The sequence below is a fragment of the Equus przewalskii genome, unplaced genomic scaffold (assembly GCF_037783145.1).
Source record: "Equus przewalskii isolate Varuska unplaced genomic scaffold, EquPr2 contig_R1890, whole genome shotgun sequence".
NCBI classification, from domain to species: Eukaryota; Metazoa; Chordata; class Mammalia; order Perissodactyla; family Equidae; genus Equus; species Equus przewalskii.
In genome coordinates this window covers 24,365-37,023 of record NW_027228490.1, presented here as the reverse complement: position 1 = coordinate 37,023, position 12,659 = coordinate 24,365, and the positions used below count along the sequence as shown (strand labels likewise).

Below are 12,659 nucleotides of genomic sequence, written 5' to 3'. Positions count from 1 at the left end.
TGGTACTTTGTCGTGACGTTCCACACTGTCGTTCCATATTGTTACCTTGTATGTTGTGGTACTTTCTGCCCTGTCCTGACATTCTACGTGTGGAACCGGCACCAAGACTACAGAAGCCAGAATACTCACCCCCTCACCCGATTTTTGAAGAGAAAACTTTCGGGTGTCCTTTGCAGCTTCAGTATGTTTTCTCAGCCTCTAACGAGCAGGGGAAGCTGGGGCGGGCAGACCCCTTTGTTCCCAGTGCGTTTTCAGGGGGGAACAGCTGCTTGGCTGCATCTGGGTCCTGGGCTGGGGTCTCAGCGCAGAACCTGCTCCTCCGCGAGGAGCCTGTGGCAGGTCCCCTTTAGTCGCGGGCGGGCGGGCAGGCTTTGCTTCTGGGGAGAGCCCACCTCCCCGCTGTGCGAGCGCTGGCAGACGGCCCCAGATCTGCCCCAGATCGGCTGTCCTTGCTGACCTGTTTGTGCCCTGTGCGTCCGCACTGAGCCACAGCCGGGGTCCCTGCAGACACCGCCCCCTGCAAGGCCTCCCGCACCCTCAGCAGCCGCGCAGAGAGAGCTGCTCGGTCAGGGCGCGCCAGCTGTCCCCTTCTGCCTGCACAGCCGCCGGCCTGCCCGCCCGCGGGAGGGGTGGCCTGCCACCCCTCCTCCAGCCATGTGCCCTCCTCAGCCTGTGGAACGCGCGCCGCCTGGGCTGGCCCCCACAGCGCCTGCCCAGCGACGCACGGAGTGCGCTGAGCCCAGCCACCCCAACCGTCCTGCTGGGCGCAGCTGCCGCCCCAAGCCCAGCGGCCCCAGCCAGGCCCAGCCCCGAGAGCAAGAGCCAGAGCGAGGTGCCTGGCCTGGGCCCTGGCGGCCCACGCGAGCCGACATGCGGCTCCACGAGCTGTCGCTGTGCCAGGACCCCAGCCTGAGGCAGGAGCTGGCCTCACTGGCCCGCGGCTGCGACTTCGTGCTGCCCTCCCGCTTCAAGAAGAGGCTCAAGGCCCTCCAGCAGGTCCAGGTCTGCCGCATGTCACCCCCCCGGCCCACCCGGGTCCCTCCCGAGTCCCTCCACTGGTGGGGGGGGGGGGCGGGGGCTGCTCGCACCCACCCGTGCAGGGAGTGTGGGTCCCGCGTGAAGTCGCTGGGAGAGCTCCTAAGAGCTCGCCCGTTGCTGGAGTTTTGGCAGTGGTGCCGCGGTGCGGCCAGGATGCAAGCCCCCGGCGCGTGGACAGGTTCTGGCTCGGGTGGGGGCCTGACCCTGTGGTCCCGGTGGGAAGCCTGGCCCATGGTCACGGCCATCTCCGTGATGACACGGCCCTGTGGGACGCCTGGCCTTCTCGGCCACATGGTGTTTACTGGGCTGTGGGGATCTGCACACATGGGCCGGGCAAGTGGATGGCTCGGTGCTGATAGTGAGTAGTTGCCGTGTAGATACCCTCTCCATGGTTGTGTGTGCTCGGAGGAGTAAGACCTGCTGTGTCTACACCTTGGACGTGTTACGAGTTAGTTTGAGGGACCCAGTCGTTTGGAAGCATCAGACAGCCCGTGATCCCCAGAGTCTGTCTGTGACTCGAGGGGTCTCCGTGGCAGATCTTGTCCTCGCCTCAGCTCTGGGCCGGTGCTGGGGGCAGGGCCACAGGGCTTGGGGCCGGGGCTCCTGCTCCTGAACGCCTCACCTCTTGCAGTTAGACACCCGCACGTTTTATCCAGGCCAGGACTTAACGTCCTGTTGTGGCCAAAAAAAATGACATCCAATCAGACCGGGCCATCTGGGGGAAAAAAAGACCTGCTTTCTGCTGATATTTTAATGGGAGTTTTTCTGGGATCATATCTCAGCTTTTACACAGCTTGGGAATTTTTCCTGTCTTGTGTCTTCCAACTTCTGAAGTTTTGTCTGCAGCTGGGGAAGGTGTGAGTCTGTCCCTAGATTTTAAGGAAAGTGCCTGCATTTGGAGACCCAGGAGTGGAATCTGCCCCATGCGGGTCCTGCTTTGACGATAGGAAGACAGATGTGGGGCAGTTAGGGTTTCTCCTGATGGTCCACTGGGCTGTGTGGGAGACCCAGAAATCCCTCCAGCCTCGCCCAGGATGGTCGTGCCTGGGGGCCCGGCTCCCCGCAGAGCCCATGCAGGAAAGTCTGCATTGCTTTAGGGCTGCTGCTTATCAAATGAAAATCACTTTTTGGGAATCAAACTTTATAAATTCATTTCATGGGAAGTTGTTTCTTGTCACAGAAAACATGTCTCAACCTTGTTTCTCAGCCGTGACGATGTGCATTGCGTAACGTGAGTGCTCCCTGGGCTGCAGGCGGTGGACCAGTGGGTCTTTCTCATGGGGGTTGTGGGAGGAGCAGAAGGAGAGTTCTCCTGGCTCCTTTCACCCCAAGATGTTGGAGGGCGGATTTGGGACACAGCCTTGGGGGGTCAGCAAACATCTTTGGGAGAGGCTGGGGGTGGAGGGAGAGGCTGGGGGTGGAGGGAGGGAGGTGGTGCTTCAGCCTGACGGCCACACTACCCGCTCAGTGGGCCCCCCTGGCCCGGAGCAGAGGACCCTGGGGCACAGCTGTGCCGTCCACAGTGGAGCCATCCCTGCTCCCACCTCCCATGTCCACCCGCCCACCCTGCCCAGGGATTCTCGGGCCTTCTGGGCGCCGAGCAGCGCCAACTCCCGGTGGTCACTGCAGGCTCCCTCAGGCCCAGGACATGCTCGGCTCGCCCCGCTGGAAGGGGTCCTGAGCGTCCTGTACCCCGGGGGTCCCATCGCCCACTCTCCACAAACAGGCTCAGGCACAGTTGACGGGCGCCTCTGCTCCTCCACTCTGTCACCTTGCTGTGGGCCCGGACACGCCGTCCAGCCTCCCTGCAGGGTCCTTCAGGTGGGCACACAGACCCCGCTGAGCGTCATTCCAGACCCCAGTGTGGCCACCCCCTGGGGACAGTCCTGGACTCTGAGCTGACCTCCCCTCCCTGGGGTGACAGCGTGGCCTCCCAGCTCTGCCCGTCCCAGATGGCAAGTGGGCCACAGTCTGGGGTCCCAGTCTGGGTGGGGTCACAGTACCCTGCAGGAAGGGTCATGAATACCCCCTTTGATCCACATTCCCAGGACCCTGGCAGCTGGAAGCGCCCCCTCTGTCCACTCGGCTGTGGATGCAGGTTCCCCTCACAGGCCACTCCAGAGCCGCACGCACGCCCCCATGGGAGCCCGTCCTGTGGGGCAGGTGCCGAGCCAGGCTGACAGTCAGTGTCCAGGCCGGGGACCCCGCTCAGCCGGGCTCCCCCGTTTGTGTCAGTGTTGGGGACACAGCTCTGCTCCCTCCTGTGAACGCGGCTGGCCCAGCAGCCTCCACAGTGAGCCCGGCCCCTCCTGTGCTGGAGGGAGATCCTTCGCACGAACCCGTGTGCAGGGCCTGGCTCCCCCGTTGTTGTCTTTGGCTCCCCTGTGTTAAACTTTGACCTCTGGCTCCCATCTGTCGGCATGGAGTGTTGTTCGTGCGTTTAGTTGGCGCACCTCCTGCCAGCTGGTGTGGAGGGTCCATGGGAGCCGAGGAGAAAGCTCGCGGCCCACAGGGGCCTCCTGTTGGGTGGCAGCATCTTTGGGGCCTGGGCTCACCTGGAATCCACAGGCTGCCCCCCTGAGCTCCCTGGCCCCGTCCAGGGCCCCGTCCCGGCCTTGCTGCTACATCCGGTCTCAGACGGAGCCGCCCAGGACGCTGCTGGGCTTGGCCGCTCCGGCCCAGCGTCCCTGCCTGGCCTGCTCTCATTCTGCCACCTGTGCCCTGTCCTGGCCCGTTGGAGTCGGAGGGACCCATCTGATGTCCCAGCACGTGCCGTCTGACCCCTCTGGGATCTGACCGTCCGAGGCTGGTGTTGGGAGGTGTGACCCCAGAGACACAGCTGGACGGATTTCTGCTGGGCTCCCCCACACCCTTCTGCGGGAAAAGAGATGCCTTTGCTTTATCCCAGGGCTTGGATTTTGGTCGTGGGGGCACCGCTCAGCCCCACTGTGTGTTCTGGGAGGCCCGTGGGCGAGTCTGAGGTCCCAGGAGTGGGGTCGAGTCAGGGAGCAGGCGGCCGGGGCCCTCTACAGAAGTAGCTCTCCGTGAGGCAGTGCCCCTTGATCGGGGCTGCAGGGGGCCTGCGTGGGGCGGGGCGGGTGGGAGCCCAGGCGAGAGGCTTGGGGACCCGAATGCCCCCTGGTCGGCTGGTTGTCATTTTTTAAGAGGCCTAAGCCGTACTTTAGGACTCTCCTTTCACACACACACGTGTGTGTTTTGCCACTTTTGTTCATCCCAGTCATCTGGCCGCGTCCCCTGGAGGTCGGGGAATGCACCCCACGGTCCCTGCAGGACCTGCTGAGACCTGTTTTGCGGCCCAGGAGGTGGCCAGCCCCCAACGGCGCCCTGTGTGTTGGAAAAGAATGTGAGAGCTGCAGCTGTGCTGGGGCCGCATCTATTTCTGTCCCGGAGATTAAACTTGTAAATCTCCCGTGTCTGCAGCAGGCTGTTTGTTTCTGGTTGTCCGGTCAGCTCCGTCATCGCTCCGGGGAGCTGGGCCCGGCCTCCCTGGGGGCTGGACCTCTGCTTTTCCCTGCAGCGTCTGCCGTGTCCGTGTGGGGCTCCTGGGGCCGGCATCGGCCAGCTCTGAGGCGTGTCGTTTCCCCTGGTCGCCTGCCCTGACGCGGTCCCTGTCTCTCTCTAGTACTGTCCACACCTCCACCTCCTGTGTGCACGTCAGTCCAGCCACCCCACGGCCCCTCGACCCTTTTCCGTCTTTTGAGAAGATGTTCACCCTCTGCACCCTTACGTCTTATGTGTGTCTCTTGTGAATAGACACGATTCTCTTTTTCCTTCTGATCTTCATCTTTTACCTGTGCTGTTTGTCTGTTTCCACGTGTTATGACTGTTCGTCCATCTTGGTTTATTTTCGTCCTGTCCTTTCTTGCCTCCTCTTTCTCTTTTCCTCTCCTACTTTGGAGTATTCCCTTGCTCCTAGCTGACTGCTCATCCTAGAAATGGCCACTACTGGATTTTTCCAGGTGAAAAATTAATACCTTTGCCTTCCAGCTCAAAACACTCAGATGGGGGCTGGCCCAGTGGCGCAGCAGTTAAGTGCGCACGTTCTGCTTCGGCGGCCCGGGGTTCACCAGTTCGGATCCCAGGTGCAGACATGGCACCACTTGGCAAGCCATGCTGTGGTAGGCATCCCACATATAAAGTAGAGGAAGATGGGCACGGATGTTAGCTCAGGCCCAGTCTTCCTCAGCAAAAAGAGGAGGATCGGCAGATGCTCAGGGCTAATCTTCTTCAACAAAAAAAACAAAACTCTCAGACACTTCCATTCCATGACCCCATTCATTTTACACTGCTGTTGTTGCCTTCGGAGGGTTTTTAAAAAGAAATAAAATCGCCTTCTTATGATGATTCACACAGTCAGTGTGTTGAGATTTGCCCCCCATACTCCCCTTTCCTGCATCTCCGACCTGCGTCAGGAGCACTTGGCTTCTGCCTGACGCATGGTCCCCCGCACATCCTGGACCAGCGTCTGCTGACAGTGGCCGGCTCGCTTTTGCTTTTCTTCCGTTTTGGTCTCAAACTGTCTCCATGTTGGTTTTGTGTGGCAGACACCTCCCGGGAGGTGGCGTTTGGGCGAAAGGGCAGCCGCTCTCCTCCAGCTCTGGCCCCTGCATTTCTGTCGAGAAGCTGGCTGCAGGGCTCCTGGGTCGCTCCTTTGGAGACGGTCCCCTTTTCTGTTCCGTTCCGTCTCCTTGTGGCAGGTTCTGAGGATCTGCCACTGTCTTGGGTGTTGTCCAGTCTCGTCATCCGGTGTGCAGTGTGGGTTGCTCCAAGGACTCCTGCTTGGGGTTCCTTGGGCCTCGGGTCTCAGGATGTGTCTCCAGCTCTGTAGCTGCAGGCTCAGCACCTGCGTCTCCTCCCTCCCGGGGCACGAGTCCCTCCCAGCTGTGCTGCTCTGCTCTCCAACCCAGAAAGCAAGTGTGTTTCCTTTCTTCTGGACGTTTTATTTGGAGCTGTCTTAAGTCTCCTCACTCTTGCATCTTCAAGCCTCTCCCTGTCTTGATATATGAAGCGTGTCGGCTCTCATTCTCAACAACGTCAGAGTCCGGAGTCTTCGCCAGCCCAGCTGCTCCCTGCTTGCCGGCTCTCCCCCATGGTGCCTTCCTTCCATGTGTGTTTGTGCGTTTTGATCATGAACGCCTCACTTTCCTTGGAACTTGGGGCGTTTTCTGAGTCCCGAGTTGAGGATGGTTCGCCTCAGCACATCTTGCTGCTTCCGGGCACTGCTGATCTGCGGCAGCCTGACGACGTCGGCTGGAGGGTTTGGGGACCAGGCACAGGATGTACATTTGGTTTGCACACTTGACTGGGAGTCTGCTGTGAGCTCTCGGGAGCTTCGCCACCACCCCCTGCCCGCAGCCCCTTGATGCAGCACCAGCTTCCAGGCCTATGATTGTCCTTTCCTTCCTGGGGTCAGAGGTTGGTGGGGATTTATTTCCACTTCATTCTTCTTGCTGCAGGGGCAGCCCCCAGGATCCCGCTCAGGGGGCAGCCTCCGTCGAGGATGCTGGATGTTGCCTCCTGTCCCCGAGCTCTGCAACACTGTGAGGTGACGGTCACTTCACCCCCTTGAGTGCACTCCCTGAAGGCAGCGCCTGTCCAGCCTCTCCTGGCCTCGCTGGGTGCCCCTTCCCAGCGTCCGTGCCCTGAGAGTCCTTCCTCTCTTGCCAGTCCGTGAGGCACTCAGGAAGATGTTTGTCAAGTGCTCTCCCCAGCATTTCCAGCTGCCTTCCTCAGAAGGGCTGGTCCGAGCACCTGGGTCTTGACAGGGCCACAGAAAGAGCACACATGTTAGCATTTACTTCTCCCTGAGTCGATCCTGCAAGTCCAGCACCAGAACTGGGTCATCCAGTGTTGCACTGTGCCTCAGGGAGTGAGTTGGTGGGAGACGCTTGCTTCCCCATGAGTGTGAGAGACATGGAAGGTTCCAGGCTGGGAGAGACTCACTGTGGACAGAGGGAAACAGAGTCACGTGGCCAAGTTCTCTGAGGTAGCAGCTTTCCGAACACAGCGAAAGGTGTTTTCCTTTCAGGGGAGCTCTTTGGGATGTGCGTGCCATCACTGCATATTGCTGGGGGCCTGCTCTGTGCCAGGCACTGGAGGGTAGCTGCACCTTCTAGTTGGGATGACAGAAAAGCCTACAGAGCCTGACTGGGGTGACAGTACCTGTGAAGGGGCGGCAGGTGGGGTGGGATGTGTGGTGTGTAGGATGACCTTGTGACCTGGGGTGATGGCTCCTCTGAAGGGGCGGCAGGTAGGGTGGGATGTTTGTCCTGTCAGGGATGACCTTGTGACCTGGGGTAACGGTTACTATGAGGGGGCGGCAGGTGGGGTGGGATGTGTGGTGTGTCAGGGATGACCTTGTGACCTGGGGTGATGGTTGGTGTGAGGGGACGGCAGGTGGGAGTGGGCTCAGGCGGTGGGTGTTGTGTTGTCTGTTGATGACATGCTAGTGGCAGGTGGGATCTGATCATGGTCTTAGATGAGGTAAGGCAGTGTTTGTGGGGCGCCTGGGAACAGTAGGCACAAAGGCCCTGAGGTGGGCAGTGACAGGGGCAGTCGTTAGCGCCTCCACACACCCGCTGTCCCCCAGGGAGCTGTGGTGCAGTGGTTCTCAAACTCCTGACCCAGGGGACCGTCCTCCTGTACCAGTGTGTTGGTGGAAGGGACGTGTGGTGCCCTCAAGGGAAGCCCTCCTGCTGGCAGCAGCCAGTGTGGCCATGCGGGGTGTCTGCAGGGCGCTGTCAAGAGCACCAAAGACCTGTGGTTGTGTCTTTGCCCCTAAGTTTGTAGCTGTCTCCCTTCCTCCCTCCCTCCATCTGCCAAATTCCCCCCAAATTCCCCCCGTCCACATGGCTCTGACCACAGGGGCCGTCTCTCACTGCGCAGCCCATGTGGGCGTCCTCCCTCCACCATGGTCAAGCTCCCCAGGCAGTAAGCTCGCTCGTGTCCCACTCTGCCCGTCCTGTGCCGCTGTCCAGAAGGTCATGTCTCATGGAGCCATGCGTGTGTCCTCGGGGCCAGGCCTCAGGGCCCGGAGCAGAGGAAGACAGGAGCTCTGCTGTGTTCCAGGGTCAGAAGGACCCGGGCTGCCGCACGAGGCGAGGGGTTCCTGGAGATCGGCGAGCTGTGTGTCCACCCCCAGGAACAGACACACGAGCTGAGGCAGAGACAGGCCCTCGCGCGGCAGCCCTGGGCGTAGGGGCCTCACGCGTGTGTGTGTCTCCATCGCGACCAGCAGGCCCTTCCCCGCCAGTCCTGACTGGGAGGCCCATTTGGCTGTTGGGCCCCATCCCCTTCCTGTTCCTGCCCCTGGAGACAAGCGGACCAGCAGACGGTGGGGGATGGAGAAGGAGGAACAGGTGACTGAGCCGCTGCCATCGCTGTCGTGGGAATCTCTGCGCCATGTGCTCAGGAAGCGGGTAGAAACTGTCACATGTGGTTCATCCCGTGCAGTGTGAATACTGCCTCCTAGAGTGCTCAGTCTTTGCAGCTTCAGAAGACACGTTGGCGCGTCTCCACCCACAGAAGTTTGGTGAACTTGCTCCTGACGCGTGGTTTCTGCCCCTTGCGAGGCCCACACAGGACCTGGGGCTCCCCGTGCCCTTGGCCCAGGCTGGCCCCTCTGCCCGGGTGGCCCATCAGCTTCCCCCTCCTGGACTGCGGCCGAGCCTGCGTCATGGGGGCCCGGTGTCCATCCTCCTTGGAACTGGCCCCCCATGTCCTTGTCTATACCTCTGGCCTCTCCTGTTCTCTGAGGCCTCCCCGCCCAGCAGGGCCATGGGAGGGTCGATTGGCCACTGTACAGACCTCAGACGTTGTCCCCATGGTGCCCGTCATTCTGAGTTCGCGAGCACAGGGCACGTGCTCAGATGTCATAAAGTAGCTCCCAGTGCTGCCTTGGACCATCTGTTAGACCAACGAGAGAATGAAGCCGACTACAAACATGATCTAAAAACTCCCACGTGGTGACAGACGTCACAAAGTAAATAAAAAGACGTGGGGCCTGGGGACGGAGGACAAAACTCACAAAGCCGAAGACACGTGCCGCCCTGGGAATGGTCAGAGGAGGAACAGAAATGACGGCACAGCGTGGAGCAGAGAAGGGGCAGGGAAGATGGTGTCCTTGCCTTTTAGACAAATGAGGAGATGCTCCACCCGGTTCAGAGTATGGTGGGGGTGGAGCATGATGCCCGTGTGGTGTCTTAGTTCCCCCAGACGGCGGAACCTCAGTTTGACAGCGCCCTCTGCTGATGGGGCAGGAGGGAATGCGGTGTCGGACATGGTGGTGGCCCCCGGAGCTCCTCCCGCAGGAGCACGTGGACGAGCCACACTCTCGCGGTGCTGAGGCCGTGCCGGCTGCCTCCCTGTGCTCCCGTTCAGATTGGGGCCTTTGTAAGCTTCTTGCACTCGCTCACCTTTAAACAACGCAGGACAGGCGCCCAGCCCGTGGTGGGGACCGCCCACCTTTAGGACTGTGGTGTGTGCAGACACCAGCACCAGGGACACCAGGCCCCCGAAGCCCCCTCAGGAGGTGCTTGCATGTATCCTCACGCCCAGGACAGGAGCCACGAGCACTCGCTACTGCTGCTGCTGCTCCACAAAGGGGCATGCTGGCCTCCCGCCCTCCCCTCACGCGTGCTGGCGGCCGGGTCACCGTGAGGTCACCAGGGCACAAAGGCCACGTTACTTCCCCAGGCAGAGCCGCCAGGACCCCAGGGCAAAGCCTTCCTCGTGGATCCCAGCCTGGATTCGCATCTGCGTAGACTGCGGATTCATGAGGAGGTCTGGTCGCCACGCGTGACTTGTGCAGATGAAGACAGACTTCCTCGTGAGTGTCCAGCGAGGTTCCAGAGCTGTCGCTTGGCAGCCCTTGGGCAGGAAATGTCCCTATATCTCCACAGGAGGGGGGGACAGCTAGTGGGCGTGAGCGACACAGGGCCTGACACCACATGTCCAGGACGCCCCAGTGAGCCCACCCCGCTGCTTTCAGGGCTTTGTGTGGTGGAGTCAGGATCACGCCGTCGCCAGCTGGAGTGTGCCTGTGGCCATCCAGGTGGAGGAGGGCAGCCATGGGGACGCTCGGGCCAGCCAGGGGGGCGAGGGTGAGCCTCGTGGTGGATTGCTGTGCACTGACAGACGCAGGAAGATTTGATTTAAGTTCTTTGTCACGTTCTGTCCATTTTGTCAAAGTCCATTTCTCAGGACCGGCCTGAGTATTAACTGTGTAACGGGTCTGGCAGAAGCCGGCTGACACGGTGACAGCAATCTCGTTTTCAGGAATCACACCTGGTCGTAGGCGAGAGGCCGAGCAGTGGGTCTGCATGGAGGCGTAGCAGCGCTGTCATCCCTCTTCCTTGTCCTTTCCCAGGTGACCAGGTGCACGGCCTCCTAGCGCTGACCAGCAGGGAGCGACGTCCCTGTGACTTAGCAGCCCAGGGGTCTGTGTCAGCCCAGCCATGGACTGGGGAGAAGGCACATGGTTGACAACTGCTCCAGAACCAGCCCAGGGGCAGCCACCCCACAGTGTAGGTGCCCTGCCCTCTGCCTGGAGCGCCAGACTCCTTGTGCCTCAGTTTTCCCACCGTGAATACAGGATGCTGGTGGCACGTCAGTCACAGATTGTCCTGAACGCGGCAGTTGAGTGAGATGGCTCATGGGAAGATGTGGTCGGTGCTCAGGAAACACCAACACCGTCTTGCACAAAGGTACAAGGGCAGCGACTGTGGCCGACAGCTCAGGGCATTGGGCTCGCAATTCATTCCGCCTCGCTGGAGAGAAGAAAAGAGAAAGACGGGAAAACGGAACCACCGCCACAAGGCAAGGAAACAGGCACTCAGGGGCCTGCCCCGGGGGCACAGCAGTTATGTTTACAGGCTCCGCTTCGGTGGCCTGGGGTTCGCGGGTTCGGATCCCAGGCGCAGACCTAGCACCGCTCGTCAAGTCACGCTGAGGCGGCCTCCTTCATATGAAGTAGAAGACGATTGGGACAGATGTTAGCTCAGTAACAGTCTTCCTCACAAAAAATTAAAAAAATGAAAAACGGCCCTCAGTCTTTGTTCCAGAAATCGAGGGGAAAAGTTATCTTCCTCAAAGTGAATCGTGGGCACCCCCAGCAGGTCTGTTGAACCGAACCCTCTCCTTCCAAGGAGGCAGCTCTGGGTGTGGCTTCCCCTCCCGCCTGTCCCTGGGCCACGGTGGGTGTGGTTTTGGCTCAGTGCTGCTGTGCAGGGCTGTCACATCAGGACTCAGTGATTCTGACACTGTAACCCAATCCCCGTGGAACAGGACATCCCGGGCTGGGAGGAGGGGGATCAGCCTGTGTCCCTGGGTGCTGACTCTGGCCGAGTCTCGTGAAGGGTGGGCCCGAGGTCATCATCCAGCCTTTGCTCTGCTCTGAGGCTTAGTCCACAGTGTGGTCCTCGTGCTTCCCACCGTCCATGGCAGACCCGCCTCGCTCAGCACAGCCGGCCTGCAATAGGTGCCGGAACCTCAGGGCCGCCCTTTGCAGCCTCTCCTTTCTGATCACCGCGCCGTCCACATCTGCCTCTCGGCTCTCAGCACTGAGGTGACCCTGCGTCAAACCCCTGTTTTATTTGCCCTGTTGTGATCACAGGGCTCATTGTCGTGCGTCTGCAGGCTCTCCCCATAGCCCCCCAGTACAGCAGACTCAGGACAGCAACACCTCTGGACGTGTTGCTGCCGTCTGTGGGTCACGTCAGTGGGGCAGGACAGAAAGCGTTTACAAGTGACTCCTTCTCCTAGTGCTGGAGGGAAAACAGACAGGTGACACAGGGCGTCCCGGGACGTGACTGAGAGGATGCAAGGCCGTCCCAAGACGTGACTGAGGGGACGCGGGGCCATCCTGAGATGTGACTGAAGGGGACATGGGGCCATGCTGAGACGTGACTGAGGGGATGCGGGGCCACCCTGAGACATGACTGAGGGGGACATGGGTCCCTCCCGAGATGTGAGTGAGGGGGACGAGGGACCGTCCCGGGACGTGAGTGAGGGGATGCAGGGCCGTCCTGAGACGTGACTGAGGGGACGCGGGGCCATCCCGAGACGTGACTGAGGGGGACGTGGGGCCATCCTGAGATGTGACTGGGGGGACATGGGGGGCCATCCCAAGACATGAGTGAGGGGGACGTGGGGCCATCCCGAGATGTGACTGAGAGAACATGGGCCATCCCTGAGATGGACTGAGGAGGACACTAGCCGGTCCCAGAGGCTGCAGCTGGGTGGGGAAGAGGCCCCCATTGCAGGACGAGATGTGTAGGACACCCACAGGTTTCACTGTGGAGCCGTGTTGACTGTGTGTCCTGGTGGCAAATTGGTAGTGCTGTTGGTATCTGGTGTTCCAGCCCCTGGTCCCTGTGGCATGAGGTGGTGGCTGCATGAGCTGTGCTCTGTCACTCGGCCTTGGGGAGGGTGGCTGACATGTGAGTGCCCCGTGGCGCATGGAGGGGACCCCCCACCTGGGCGTTAGGGCCTGCTGGCAGTGCCGTTCCTCTGGGTAAGAACCCAGCTCTTTCTGCTTGGGGGCATTTTAAACAACCGTGTTTTATATACAGAGTTCCCCCTTCCGCCTGTAACGACAGCCC

General features: G+C 60.7%; 1 protein-coding gene and 1 long non-coding RNA gene across 3 annotated transcripts in view; one reads left to right on the top strand and one right to left on the bottom strand.

Annotated features, from left to right (window-relative positions):
* Positions 1-488: 488 nt before the first annotated feature.
* Positions 489-12,659, top strand: part of LOC139081387 (serine/threonine-protein phosphatase 2A regulatory subunit B'' subunit beta-like) — a 28,174-nt gene continuing 16,003 nt past the window's right edge. Inside the window, exon 1 of one of the 2 annotated variants that reach the window (XM_070606939.1) lies at positions 489-1,002. In XM_070606939.1, coding sequence (XP_070463040.1) covers positions 655-1,002 — 348 coding nt within the window. In that variant the 5' untranslated portion in view covers positions 489-654. The remainder of the gene's footprint in view (positions 1,003-12,659) is intronic. The other variant, XM_070606938.1, reaches the window with a different exon arrangement.
* On the bottom strand, positions 4,845-11,992 carry LOC139081389 (uncharacterized). The gene is made up of 2 exons (XR_011536460.1): positions 7,919-11,992; positions 4,845-7,001 (listed from the first exon to the last, which is right to left on the bottom strand). It is a non-coding gene; the product is annotated as an uncharacterized lncRNA (long non-coding RNA).